Source organism: Ciconia boyciana, chromosome 5, assembly GCF_034638445.1.
Source record: "Ciconia boyciana chromosome 5, ASM3463844v1, whole genome shotgun sequence".
Taxonomy (NCBI): Eukaryota; Metazoa; Chordata; class Aves; order Ciconiiformes; family Ciconiidae; genus Ciconia; species Ciconia boyciana.
The window spans coordinates 740,810-753,707 of NC_132938.1; the positions used below are offsets into that span (position 1 = coordinate 740,810).

General features: G+C 66.6%; 1 protein-coding gene across 1 annotated transcript; it reads left to right on the top strand.

Moving 5' to 3' along the window:
* Nucleotides 1-769: 769 nt before the first annotated feature.
* LOC140652043 (shootin-1-like) lies at nucleotides 770-8,519 on the top strand. Its single transcript, XM_072862319.1, has 16 exons — nucleotides 770-806; nucleotides 2,294-2,364; nucleotides 3,057-3,120; nucleotides 3,404-3,498; nucleotides 3,594-3,702; nucleotides 4,417-4,514; nucleotides 4,793-4,854; nucleotides 5,099-5,243; nucleotides 5,539-5,685; nucleotides 6,098-6,251; nucleotides 6,400-6,526; nucleotides 6,898-6,947; nucleotides 7,398-7,507; nucleotides 7,672-7,731; nucleotides 7,925-8,114; nucleotides 8,377-8,519. Exons 1-16 carry the CDS (start codon nucleotides 770-772, stop codon nucleotides 8,517-8,519), a joined length of 1,662 nt encoding a protein of 553 aa, XP_072718420.1.
* Nucleotides 8,520-12,898: the final 4,379 nt, after the last annotated feature.

A 12,898-nucleotide genomic window follows, 5' to 3' on the forward strand; every position in this document is an offset into this window, starting at 1 on the left:
GCTGACGCAGCCGGCATCTCCTCAAACCACGGCGTTTTTCAATTTTAAGATGACCTGGGTGGTGTAAAAGCCGTGAAGGGGGGGTGTGTGTGTGTGTGTTTGCTGCAGAGCTGCACGGGGAAGGACCTGGTGGAGTTGGCAGCGGTAGGTTTGCAGTTGGACTCGAAGATCTTAAAGGTCTTTTCCAGCCGAAATGATCCCATGACCTGAGCATCTCCCTGGGTAAAAGCAACTCGCGGCCAGGGCAGAGGGAGTTTCGGTTCCCAGTGTCTTTTGCACCAGCACTTCTCCCCTGCACAGCCCCTGCTGTAAAAGCTGTCCCCCTCGGCTGGGTCTGGCTTTGCGTCCCCACAAGGGCTCGGCCAGGTCTGGCTTTGCGTCCCCACCACGGCTCGGCCAGGTCTGGCTTTGCGTCCCCACAAGGGCTCGGCCAGGTCTGGCTTTGCGTCCCCACCATGGCTCGGCCAGGTCTGGCTTTGCGTCCCCACCACGGCTCGGCCAGGTCTGGCTTTGCGTCCCCACAAGGGCTCGGCCAGGTCTGGCTTTGCGTCCCCACCGAGAGCTCCGTCGCTGCTGCGGATCCCCATCCTGCCCGGGTCGGGGTGCTCAGCCCGCGCTGGAGCCGGTGGCGGCGGTGCAGCCGCCGAGCCTGCACCCAGACTGCGCGGTTTCACTTCCCTGCAGTGGGTGGGGAGAGCGAGGCGAGCGCCAGGGTGGGGGCAGGCACCCTGCCGAGCTCGGGGTGCTGGGTGCCCCCGGCCGCGCCGCCATGGCCTGGGCTGGGGACGGCGCCGAGCAGCTCGCAGGTAAGGTCCCCCGCGCGCCTTCGAGGACGCGGTGGGCTCGCGCGCAGCCGGGCGTCCCTGCACGCCTCAAGGCAGGGTGGCGGGGGTGTCCCCTGTGACCGTCACCGTGGGCTCTGGGCGGAAGGAGATGGTTTACAGGGCGTGAAACCAGCCCAGAACCGGGCCTGGAGAGGGATTATTTTTTTTTCCCCCCGCTCAGCCCTGTGTCGCGGAGGGGCGAATGGCCGGCGGGTTGTATTTAGATGGACTGCCAGCTCCCAGGCGTGATGTCCGTCTGCCCGCCTGTCCATCCGTCCGTCCCTCTGCCGCTGCGGGCTGCGGGAGGTGCCCGCCCCGGCCGCCAGCTGCGGTTTAGGGCTTTTGCTGGTGCTCGCATGCTCCTGCAGCTTCACCTTGCAAAGGCTGAGGCCGTGGAGCAGCAGCACCGTTTGGCTGGCACGGGGGTCCCGGCACGGGGGTCCCGGCACGGGGGTCCTGCCCGTGAAGGGTCCTGGGGCCTTCGCTCGGCAGCACACGCCCGTCCTGTGGGTCCCGCGGGGACCCCCGACCCTTGCAGGGGGTGTAAGGTCGCAGTGGCAGGGGCTGGATTACAAATGGGGCGGGGGGGGATTTAGATTCCAGAGCGCGTTCCCCACCGGGTTAGGTCGGTTATGGGAAGGGGCTGAGATTCCAGCCCTGACGCACCACAGCCCCTCCGGGAGCTGCGCCGGGGGGTGCCGGGTGAGCAGCCACCCCCCCCCAAGCCCCCCACCCCGGAATGACGGGGGGACCCCGGAGCACCTGGGGGCAAGGGAGCCTGGGTGCATCCCCCGCCGAGCTCCCCGGTTCCGACCGCCAGCCCCGCCGGTGACTGTCCCCGGGGACACGCTCCCCGGCACGTGCCCACGTGCACTCCGTGGGGTCTCGCACGTGGGTCCCCCCACGGGGCTGGCTCGACGGGGGAAAGCTCGGTGGTGCCGGGGACTGTCCAGCCCCCCCGTGTCACCCCGGTGTCCCCCACACCCGTGGCCACCAGCCGAGCCCGGCGAGGGCACGGCTCTGCAGTGGCACCTCTCGGGAGAGCTGCGGGCCAGGGCTTGCCGGGGCAGCGGGATGCTCCGGGACGGCTTTTCCCTCGCCCGGAATCGCTCGCTGGGATTTTTCCCGGCTGTGCCCCCACCTCCTCCAAGCAGCCCCTTGACTCCGATGCCCTCCGCTCCTCTGCTGCCGCTGTTAAAGAGGTGGTCGCTACCGGGTCGGATTTTTGCGGGCTGTTCCTCCCGCTCCTGGCTGTCCTGCCGTACGGACTGTCCCGGTTTCCTTAGGAGGACGCGTCTCCGGCGGCCGCAGAGCCATCGCCAGCCCCCCCCGCCCACGGTGCCGGGGGTGCTCGGCCCCCCCTGCTCACGGAGCAGCACGAGACTGAGGAAAGCCAAAAGGGGTTGAAACACGGCCCGGGTTTCCACCTGCACTGGTGACCCTCTGTCGTGCTTTTGGTTCCCCCGCAGCCATCCTGGAGTCAGAAAGCAGCGAGGAGGAGGAGGAAGAGGAGGAGGATGAAGAGGCAGCTATGGCGCAGGTATCGCTCACAGGCTCATATTCGGTTTTGTTTCTTCCTCCTGCCTGTGTAAATCTGAGGTGATGAAGGGCCGGTCCCCCCGTGCCCTCCCCTCCAGCCGCAGCTGCGTGCCGTGGCACCGGGGTGCTGGTCGCTGGGGAGTCGCGGTCACAGCGTCAGTCCCCGTGTGGCTGGCAGCGTCCGGGCGGCTCGGGGCTCACCAAGACAGTGCCAATGCCGTGCCGTGCCGAGGCAATGCCATGCCGAGGCAATGCCGTGCCAAGGCAATGCCACGCCAACGCAATGCCACGCCAAGGCAATGCGGTGCCAAGGCAATGCCACGCCAACGCAATGCCATGCCGACGCAATGCCGTGCCAAGGCAATGCCGTGCCAAGGCAATGCCACGCCAAGGCAATGCCGTGCCAGCGCAATGCCGTGCCAAGGCAATGCCACGCCAACGCAATGCCATGCCGAGGCAATGCCGTGCCGAGGCAATGCCGTGCCAAGGCAATGCCACGCCAAAGCAATGCCGTGCCAGCGCAATGCCGTGCCAACGCAATGCCACGCCAACGCAATGCCACGCCAAGGCAATGCCGTGCCAAGGCAATGCCGTGCCAAGGCAATGCCATGCCAAGGCAATGCCGTGCCAGCGCAATGCCGTGCCAAGGCAATGCCACGCCAAGGCAATGCCACATGCGCGTCTCTTCCCCAGCGACATCCGACCCTCGGCCAGGAGGTGAACGAAGCGGAGGAGCGGCTGGCCGAGCTGGAGCAAGGTGAGCCCCGTCCCACCCCGGTGCCACATCCCGGCACGGTCCCGTGTGGGGACTCGGGGGTGGCTTCGACCCCTCACCGGGCTCAGCGGGATGGTCAAGTGGGAAAACCCCTGTCGTGGTGCAGAGCCGGCTGCCGTCCCCGGCGCTGGGTGACCTGGCAGGGCTCTCCCGGCCGCTCGGCAGCGGTGGCTGTGGGCAGGGAGGAGGGCAGGGCACCAGCCGGGACCCCCACCGGGCACCGAGGGCCGGCCGGGCGCCTGAATCCGGCCTCCGCCCCTGCCAGCATCGCAGGCGCTGCTGGCCGAGCTCTCGGCGCTGGAGACGGAGTTTGAGATCGAGAGGACCTGCCGGCAGCGAGCTGAAGCCTACGCAGCCCAGGTAGCCCTCGAAGGGTGCAAGGGTGCTGGCGCATCCCTCCCCGGTGCCCCCGGCGCGGCGATGCGGTAGAAACCCCGGTCTCCATCCCACCGCAGGTGAAGCAGGAGAACAAGCAACTGAAGCAGCTCGGCCTGGCCCTGCCCGAGAGCGAGCCCCCCGAGGAGGACCCCGACCCTGCCCAGCGCTACGGGCAGCAGCTCGAGGGTGAGCTGGGCTGGGGGGTCCTGGCGAAGCCCCAGCCAGAAATGGCGAAGCCAGAGGCAAAGCACCGGCCCCTGTCCCGCTGTCCCCTAAGCCCGGCTCAGCTTGGCCCCGTGGTTTTCCGTTGCACCTGGGCCTTGTTCCGGGTAAACACCGAGAAAGCGATACTAAAACCAAACGAAGAAAAGGTGAAGTGAAAGCGCTGCTGCTCCTGCTTCCTCCTTTCCCATCCTGTTTTCCCATATCGGCAATTTCGGCTGCGTTTGCAGCCTGGCGCTCCGTCTGCTTGTCAGTACCGGGGGGTGTCCGGGGGCTGCGCCCCTTTGGGGGATGCACCCCTTTGGGGGCTGCACCCCTGGGGAGATGCACCCTTGGGGGACGCCCCACGCCAGCCAAACCCCCCACGTCCGGGTGATGTTGTGACTTTGCCCATGGGCTGACCCTTGGGGGATGCCCGGGGGCAGCTTTGGGCGGGGCGAAGGGTGCTGAGCGCGGCCCCCGGTGTCCTGCGGGTCGCTAGCCCACCCCACCGCCGCGTGTCTGTCCCTCTGCGTCACCTCCCAGAACCGGCTTCCAGCAGGGACACTGGTGACACGGCCAGGACGGGGGTGAGCTGGGGAGGGGGTTGCTGTAGCACCACCCGCCTGATCTCAGGGACCGGCTCCGGGGGGGGCTGCGCTCCCCTTGCCCACCCCTCGCTCCCCCCTTCTCTCCCAGATCTGCAGGAGAAGATCTCCTGGCTGCTGGCGCAGCAGAAGGACCTCACCATCCAGGTCCAGGAGCTGCAGAGGCAGAACCAGGACCTGCAGGACCAGGTACCTCCTGGGACCCCCCCACTGGGACACCCCGGCCGAGCAGGACCCCCCTCCCAGAGCAGGGTCTCCCTTCATCACCCTCCTTGCTCCTCTCCTTCCCTGGCTCCTGCTCATCCTTGTCGCTCCTTGCTGAGCTCAGGACAGGTTTTTTGGGAGGAAAGACCCCGCTCCGCGGCCCCTCGCCGTCTCCCTGACGTCCTGGGAGGGGGGGGGTGGGCTGGGCACGGCGGGACCCCCCGGCCGAGCCCAGGGCTGAGCGGGGGCTCGTCTGGCTGCAGCTGGAGATGGGGCAGGGGGAGCGGCAGCGTCTGCGGGCAGCCCTGGGCACCAGCCAGCGGGCACTGAAGTCCTTCAAGAGAGGTGAGCCGGGTGCTGGGTCCCCGCGGCCACGTCCCCTGTCTCGCCGGCAGCCCCGGCGAGCCGGCGAAGGAGCAGCTGGCAGCTCCCCAGTGCCACCAGTGCCACCCAGTCTGGCGAACCGGTGAAGCCAAAGGTGACGGTGCAGCACTGGGAGCTGCAGCCGGATTGCCGGGGGTCCCTGTCTGCAAGAGGTGGCTAAGCCGAGCCCCCCGGGGTGGCACGCACCCCCTGTCGCGGTGCCGGCCCCCCCCCGAGCCCCCGCTTTCCCCGGCAGTGTCCCAGATTGTCACCCAGGATTACTGCGAGGCGGTGCAGCGGCTGGAGCTGGAGCAGGACCTGCGCCTGCACGCCGAAGCCTTCGCCCACGAGGTGCGGCCAGGCCCCGGGTGCTGGGGGGGACGCAGGCACCCACGGGGGGTGGGAGAGCGGACGGGGGGGCTGTTTGCTCTCAGTGCAAACACCCCGATACTCATCCCACTGCTGAGATCCCGAGAGGATGAGGATGCTCCCAGGCACCCATCACGGTCCCCCAGCACCCCAGGGATGAGGTCGGATGCGTTTTGCTCCCAGCCTCCCTGCAAAGGGTTTTATTTTTTATTTTTTTTCTCTCGCTGGGGCGAGCCTGGGGCCTCGGTCCCTCCCTGACCCCCGTCCCCGTGGGCAGATGCTGGTGCAAAAGAAGGAGGCGAACAGGCAGAGCACGATCCTGCTGCAGGGCGCGGGGCCCAGCGCCCAGCTGCTGGCAGCCCTGCAGGAGGTGGGACGCCTGAGCCGGGCGCTGGAGGAGGCCAGGCAGGAGCAGCAGCAGCGGGTGAGGAGCCGTTGTCCCCGAGGGTGGGTGACATGGCTGGGGGGCAGCAGGGCTGGGGCACGGCACGGCTCCGGGGCCAGCGGTGGCTTCCCCTGCGTGCGGGAGCCAGCCGCGGGCAGGATCAGCCCCCCTCCGTGCCCGTCCCACGCTGCGTGCCCAGCCTGCAGAGGTTGTTCTTCCGTGGATTTCCACTAGCGCGTTTCGGGTGCCAGGGAGAGGGTCCCACGGCTGGGCTACCTCCCGCGCTGGGCTAGCAGCCCTCCAGGCTGCCATCACCCAGCTGAGAATTGCCCTAAAATGAGCAAGCGGCCAATTTGTGGGGCTGGGGAGCATCCCCGTCCCTGGCAGGGATGGCACCGCGGGTCCCAGCTCCTGGGCTGCACCCGATCCCCCCGCGTCCCCGCTCCTGCAGGTGAAGGAGCTGGAGGAGCAGCTGGGGAGGCGGCCGGAGCCGGAGGAGCTGGATCTGGCCCAAGCTGCCCTGGCCGCGGCGGAGGATGAGAAGCTGCAGCTGAAGAAGCGGCTGCAGGAGGCCGAGAGGCGGCTGGCGGGGCTGGAGGAGGAAGGTGGGTGGTTTCACCCCTGCCCCACGCCGGCAGGAGCCCGCAGCCGTGCCGGAGGGACGCCCACGGCGCTGCCCGCCCGTGGCCTGGATGGGCTCACACTTTGGGGGGCACCAGCCCCTCACGCAGCCCCGACCGCACCCCGTTGCAGTGGGGTTGCTGCAGGAGAAGCTGGCCCAGGACCTGCCGCCGCAGAGCCGGACCCCCGAGCCAGCTGCGCCAGAGCCGCCGCCGCCACCGCCACCGCTGCCACCGCCCGCACCCACTGTCCCCGTGGAGTAAGTGACACTGCCGGGCATCCCGGTCACCTGCAGAAGGCAGCTCCGGCAGCCCAGGGGCTTCCATAAGCCGGGCTGGGGGCAAACCCTTCTCCGCCCCCCCAGCGCCACCACTCTCGCCCGCCGTGTGCCAGGCTGTCCCCGAGCCGTGCCCGGGCATCGTCCCCGGCAGGAGATGCAGGGTGGGGGGCAGAGCTGGCCACAGGGGCCAGACGCCAGCATTGGGGAGGGCGAGGTGGGCCTGGAGCCGAGCCGGGGGGTGCAGGCAGCTCCTCGCCGCGGAGGCGGTGGGCGCGGTGGGCATCGCGCCTGGCTTTTTGCGGGCGAGGGGCACAGCTCGGCCGGGCTCTCACCTCCCCTCTCCCTTCCAGCCCGCTCTTGGCCATCAGGCAGAGGAAGGGGCTAGCAAATGCCCGGCGCAGTAAGTCCCCCCACACTGTCCCGCTGGACCCGGGGGGGGGGGGCTCCTGGTGCCACGGGGGGGGTCCCCTGGGACAGGAGAGCCCCTAGGCACGGGGAGGACGGGCTTTCTCCGGGGAGGAGGTTTGCCGACACCGCACCGCTGCCCGTTCAGGCATCTCCCACCCAGCTGAAAGTGTTTGTCCGAGGTCCCATTGTGGGGTGAGGGGCACCCTGCCAGCTCCCCAAAGGAGGGTGCTCGGGCCCCAGCACCCCTGTCCTGCCCGGCACGCGTGGCTGTGCCAGCGATGCTCCCCGGCACGGGTGATACCTGGCTCTGGGTGACAGCCGGGTTTGGCCTCACCGGAGGGACCTGGCATGGGGGGGGGCGGGAGGTGGCTGTTCCCCACCCCAGGGGGGACTGAGCCCTGTCACGAGCGCGTGGGGTCTCAGCGCGGTGCTCCCGGCGCAGCCAAGCCAGATGCTGACGATGCTAAGGCTCGAGCCGTGCAGGAGATGATGGAGCGGATAAAGAACGGGGTGGTCCTGAGGCCGGCGAAGGAGCGGGTGTCCCCGGACCAGGTAGGCAGGGACCTGGGCTCGGCCGCTGCCAGACACCCCCGTCCCCTGGGGGAAAGTCCCCGGGGAGCCCTGGGACTCGGGGCGGATTCGGGGAGCGTCGGCAGCCCCAGGGAGCTGCAGGGCCGGCAGGATGCGGCCGCATCTCCCCCCCGCCGATCCCGCAGGGTCCGGACGTGACGGCCGACAAGCGGAGGAGCGCGGTGCTGGAGCTGCAGGGCATCCTGGTGAGCAGCCCCGTCCCAAATCGGGGGTGACGCCAGGCCATGGTGTGGGGACCCGGGTGCCGTCGTCCCCAGCTGCAGCCGTCCTGGGTGGGGCTGCGTCAGGGCTGCCCTGGCTGGCTGGGAGCACGGCCCCGGGGGTCCCAGCGCCTGGATGCGGCCCCTCAGCATCTCGGCCGTGCGTGGTGTTTCCTAGGGTGCCATGAGGAGGGCGAGCAGGAGGGCCAGCGGGCGGCGAAGCAGCCTGAAGGGCAGGGACGGGCAGCTGGAGTCCATCCTGCAGCGGCGGCGGCGGGCGGTGGATGGCTCCCTGCCCACGCCGCCCGTCCCCGGCCCCCCGCAGCAGGACCGCGAGGATGCTGGGGCTGCGGGGAGGTCGGATCCCGGTACGGAGCGGGGCTCGGTGGGGAGGGGATGCGGGGGGCTCGCACCCCGGAGCGAGAACGTCCCCAGGGACCGATGCAGAGGTGACACCCACACGCGTCCCCTTGCTGCCCCGCTGCGAGCCCGACTGACGCGCTCTGGTCCTCTCCCATCACCGCTCCCAGTGACACGCTGGCGGGCGATGGCGCGGGTCCCCACGGGCTCTGCTCTTGCTCTCACCCTGCTCCACGTCTCCTCTCCGTCCGTCTGTCTGTCTCTCCCCAGGGGACAAGGACGTCGGCACGGCTCCATCCAGGCGCTCACCGGGGAGCGAGGACGGGGTCCTGTTCAGACCCCGGGCAGCCGGCGGCCTCCCCAGGACCCGGCCCCTCGCCCGCCTGGCCAGAGGCAGGGGCGAGCCAGGGTAGAGGCAGCTGCCCCCACGGCCACGGCAGGGCGAGGAGCGGGCACGGCGGCGGGGACGGCAGCGGCAAGCTTTCACCCTCGTTTTCCAGCAGTTTGCATCCTCTCGCGCTTTAATTAAAGCGAGGTGGCACCGGGTTGACAACCCGCACGCTGCGTTGTCACCAGAGCGGCACGTCTGCCGGGCGAGGGTGGCAGCGGGACGGGGCTGGGGGTGGCGTGGGTGGCAGCGGAGCTGCTGCAAACTGGTCCTGGCAAGAGACCTCGCCAGACGGGAGCGGGGCACCCACCCTCCTGCCACCCTAGGGTGCCCGGCAGCTGGGCAGGGACACGCGTGATGTGGCTCTTACCTGCTGCGAGGAGATATTTGTGTCCCCCTTCACCTTTGCAGTCCGAAGTCTCCACGTTTAAGGAGGTAAATGGCACCCAGAGCCCTAAACGAAGGGACTTTGACTTGTGCCAGGGCAGAATAAGCTGCGCTGTCCCGTGTGTCCCCCCCCGCCGTGGTGCCGGCCCTGCTCTGCCGGAGATGCCCCACCATGGCACAGGGGGCTGCTGCATACCGGCGGTGCCGGCCAGGGGCTGCAGGACCCCTCTCGGTGCCAGCGGAGCCCCCGAGAAAGCTCTGAGCCCCGACTGGTGGCGGGGGGGGGGCTGGGACCCCCATGGTGACCCCCCTCTGCAGCTTTTGGCTCTTGCCTGGGACCCGGGGGAGCGAGACCTAAACCTTTCCTGGTGAAAGAAAACCCCCAGACCCCTGAAGGTCTCGGGTTTTCCTTGGGAGGCCGGTTGAGCTGTTACAGCCCCCCAGCTCCCCCCCCCAGAGGGATCCCCATCTCTGCAGGAGGGGTCCCAGCCCCGGGGAGGGCTCGCGGGGCTGCGGTGGGGCCACACTCTGCACCCACATTGCCGGGGGGTTGAGGTTCAGGCCGGCCGGCCCTGGGTTCCCAGGTCAAAGCCACGTCCCCGGTACCCCGACATCTGCGACCCAGCGCTGCCGGGCTTCACCCAGCAGCAGCTCGGGGGTGAAGGGTCCCTGCAGGCACGCAGCTGCGAGGCTGGGGTCCCCAGGGAGGCGGCCGACCCTCGCTACTCAAAGGGATGACACCCTGAAGCCGACGCTTGTTTTTAAGCGTCGGGGGTCCACGGGAGACGGGTTTTTCCCCTCGAGCTGCTGGCCCCGAGGCTACTGAGCCCGTCCCAAAGGTTTGCTGCTCCGGAGGAGCGGCCGTGGAGGGGCTGTGGGGCCGTTCCCAGCCCGGGGAAAGGTCTCGGTGTATTTGGGTACTCGGAGGTGAAGAGCACGGCTCTGCTCCGTGGGGTCCCGTGGTCCCAAGGCACCCGCTCTGCCAGGGCACCCTTATGGGTGTGTGTGTCCCCCCATCCCCTCTCCCTGCCCCAGCCCATTGCAGGGGCGTTTGGGGTGCTCCGAGGCAGCCCCTGGCGCAGCAGCAAAGCGAACAGCTTCGTACGGCCGAGCTTCCAACTCGCCCACCGCAACTCCAACAAAAGCGGGACCCCGGCAACGCCGGAAGACACTGGGAGACGGGGATGCGGGGGTTCAAGGGATGGTTTCGGTGACAGTGGCTCCCCAATTCTGCGGTACCCATGCCCCCCTCCGGCCTGAGGAGCTTTCAAGCCACGGCTCTTCCTTTCACATCCAAAAAACAACAGAACCTGAATTTAATTGGGGTTTCTCCAGCTCGGCCGCCTTGTCGCAGGCAGGAAACGCCGGGCCAGGGGAAAGCAAAGCATCCTCACCCCTTGCACCAGATGCTTAATTAGCCAGGGCCATTCCCTTTCTCCTCTGCAATTATTGCAATTAATACTGCACAAAATATCTGCAGTTATTGCCCCGTTCAGGCCCCAAACCTGTGGCAAGGGAGGATGGGCTGGGCCTGGGCTAAAAACCTGGGAGAAAAGGGAGCCCGCGGCAGCAGCTCAGCCGTCAGCACCCCCCCGAGCACGGTTTTGGGGGGAAAGCCATGTGCCGGGGATGGCTGCTGGGTCCCCAACCGTCCCTTCCCCGGGCGGAAGGGCCACCCCTTCCTTGGGACGATGCCGCAGGGATGCGGAGGGTGTCAGGACAGGTTTGCAGCGTGGGGTCAGGCCCCTATAGAAGCGGGCACGTACATCTGGCATCCCCTATAGAGGGCTAAGCCAGGGCTGCTGAACCCTGGGGACGGGCAGGATGCGGGCAGGACCCTTCCTTTCTTTTCTAAATAGTTAGGAGCCAGGACCTAACTATTTTTAGCTCTAAAATCAGAGCCAGGACGGCGGCTGCTGCCCAGCGTCCCCCCTTCCGCACCGCCTTGCCTTCCAGGAGTTAATTATTCTCCCCGTTAAAAATGCACGCCTGCCTTGTAGTCTGGATTTATGTACCGGCCAACGATCTCATGCTGCCTTTTTGCAATAATTAAAGAGCTGTCTGGGATCAGAGTGAACGGCCCAAAGGAGTAAGGACGTGCCAGGAAACCCGCTCCCCTGGCATCGCAGAACGGACGAGCCCTTTCCTACGCATGCCAGGAGGGGACAGGTCCCTTCCCTGGGGACTGGCGGTGGGGACTTCCGCAGGGACAGCCAGAACACATCACTGTATTACAGCACTCCGTCCCTTTCCTTTTTTTTTTTTTTAAAATACATTTTCTTTTTCCTTCTCAAAGGCGTAGACAACTTGAACTAAAATATTTAAGGCAAGGAGCTTATCTTTCTAATTACCAAGCCTTTCTTGTCCTGGCCTTTCGATTCTCCAGGCACCTGAGGGCTGCCATGTGGAAAGCAGACAAGGAAAGGCTGCTCGCGAGCCGTACGAGCTCACCAGACTGAAGGATGAATGTCAGCTTGCTGAACAGATCCTCTTACTGGAAAAGAAAGCAAGAGCCGCAGGGACCACAGCGCTGGGACCAGCTCGACCAGTTCAGCCCCCCCACCCCGTTCCTCCTTCCCTGGCCGAAGCTGAATTTCTCCAAATCCAGCTTTTCGGGCGATTCCCAGTGCAAGGGACCCAGCACCACCTGGCTCTCGCGTTTCCATCCCCGCCGAATTCGGCCTCCCCGCGCACCCGCTTGGCGCCGTCGGGGGAAATGCCACGGCCCGAGCGCGGTTACTCATCGGCAGCCTGCCCTTTCCCACCGCCGCGCTGCCTGCGCTCTGCCCGCTCCGTATCGAGTGAGTTCCTCTCCCCTGATTACACCCTCCAAACACCCATGAAAATCAATGCCGGCTCCGCTCCCGCGGGACGGGAAAGCCGTGCCACACCGACCGCACCGTCCCCAAGCCGCCGGAGCCACCGCAGCCAGGGGAGAGCTACCGAGAGCGCCTCTGCTTGGCGGCTTCGGAAGACAGCCGCGTATTAATATACGTGACTTCTAAATACTTAATCAAAGCGGTAATTCACACTTCTTTTTAAGCTGGAGCTTCTCGCAAACCCTCTGCGGGTGGGACTCCGGAGCATCCTTGCCTCAGCCCTGTGAATAACGAGAGATTTTATGTCTTATCATCAGATTTCCCGGGGTTCCCGTGTTTCGGGGCAGGGAACGGGGTGTTTTGACCCAAGCCGGGCTCCTGCGAGAGGGTGCGTTTTCAGAAGCCAGCCCCAAACCTCTCTGCCTACGGCAGGAGCCGAGAGCCCAGCCGGGGAGCCGAGCACGTCCTCGCAGCCGTAGCCTTCGGTGGGGCTTTTTCTGCTGCTCACCTTTTAAATATTTATAGGGTTTCGCTCGCTCTCGTCTAGTTACGCGACTTATCTGAATCTGGTTCAGCTCAAAAGAAATGTGTGTCATTAACATCTTAAACACCCGACGATCACAAGCAGCACTCGGGGAAAAATGGATTTGTCATCTGGAAAAAGACAAAGTCATCTACCCTCGCTTTCTGGCTAAGTGAACAGGAAAATGAGGATTAAAAAGACTCGGTAAAAGGGACATTAAAAGCTACTGATCTTCCCTGTTTACACCCTATCCAGTGGTTCAGGGGCGGAGGAGTCCTGGGGCTCTGCTTTTCCTGCTGTACCTGGCAGAAAGAGCCCTCCACCGTGCCCCGCTCTCCCCGTCGCGGCGCTGACAGCTCCCATGGAGTTTCCATCCCTCCTACATCACGTTCAGAGAGACAACACTAAATTTACAACCTGACCCGAGGCTGGCGAGAGGCACGGCGCTTGCCCTGCCATCCTCGCCCGTGCCCCGCACGTCACGCAGCCCCAGCCTGGGGGGATTCGCCTCGCCGGCCGCCCAGGGCCAGCGGATCTCCAGCAGATCTCCAGTGGATCTCGCCTGCCCTGGCCCATCTGGCTGCACCCGAGGCGAGGGAAGCTGTTAAACACAGTTTGGAGCAGAGCTGTGAACACACATCCAGGAGCTTCGCGGCAGCCTGCCGCCCTCCCCGT

Bases quoted from the DNA above. Each gene is read 5' to 3' on its own strand.
- LOC140652043 (XM_072862319.1), top strand. From the start codon at position 770: ATGGCCTGGGCTGGGGACGGCGCCGAGCAGCTCGCAG. The intron at 3,703-4,416 runs GTGAGCTGGGCT...CTTCTCTCCCAG, and splicing joins CTACGGGCAGCAGCTCGAGG to ATCTGCAGGAGAAGATCTCC. The intron at 6,252-6,399 runs GTGGGTGGTTTC...ACCCCGTTGCAG, and splicing joins GGCGGGGCTGGAGGAGGAAG to TGGGGTTGCTGCAGGAGAAG.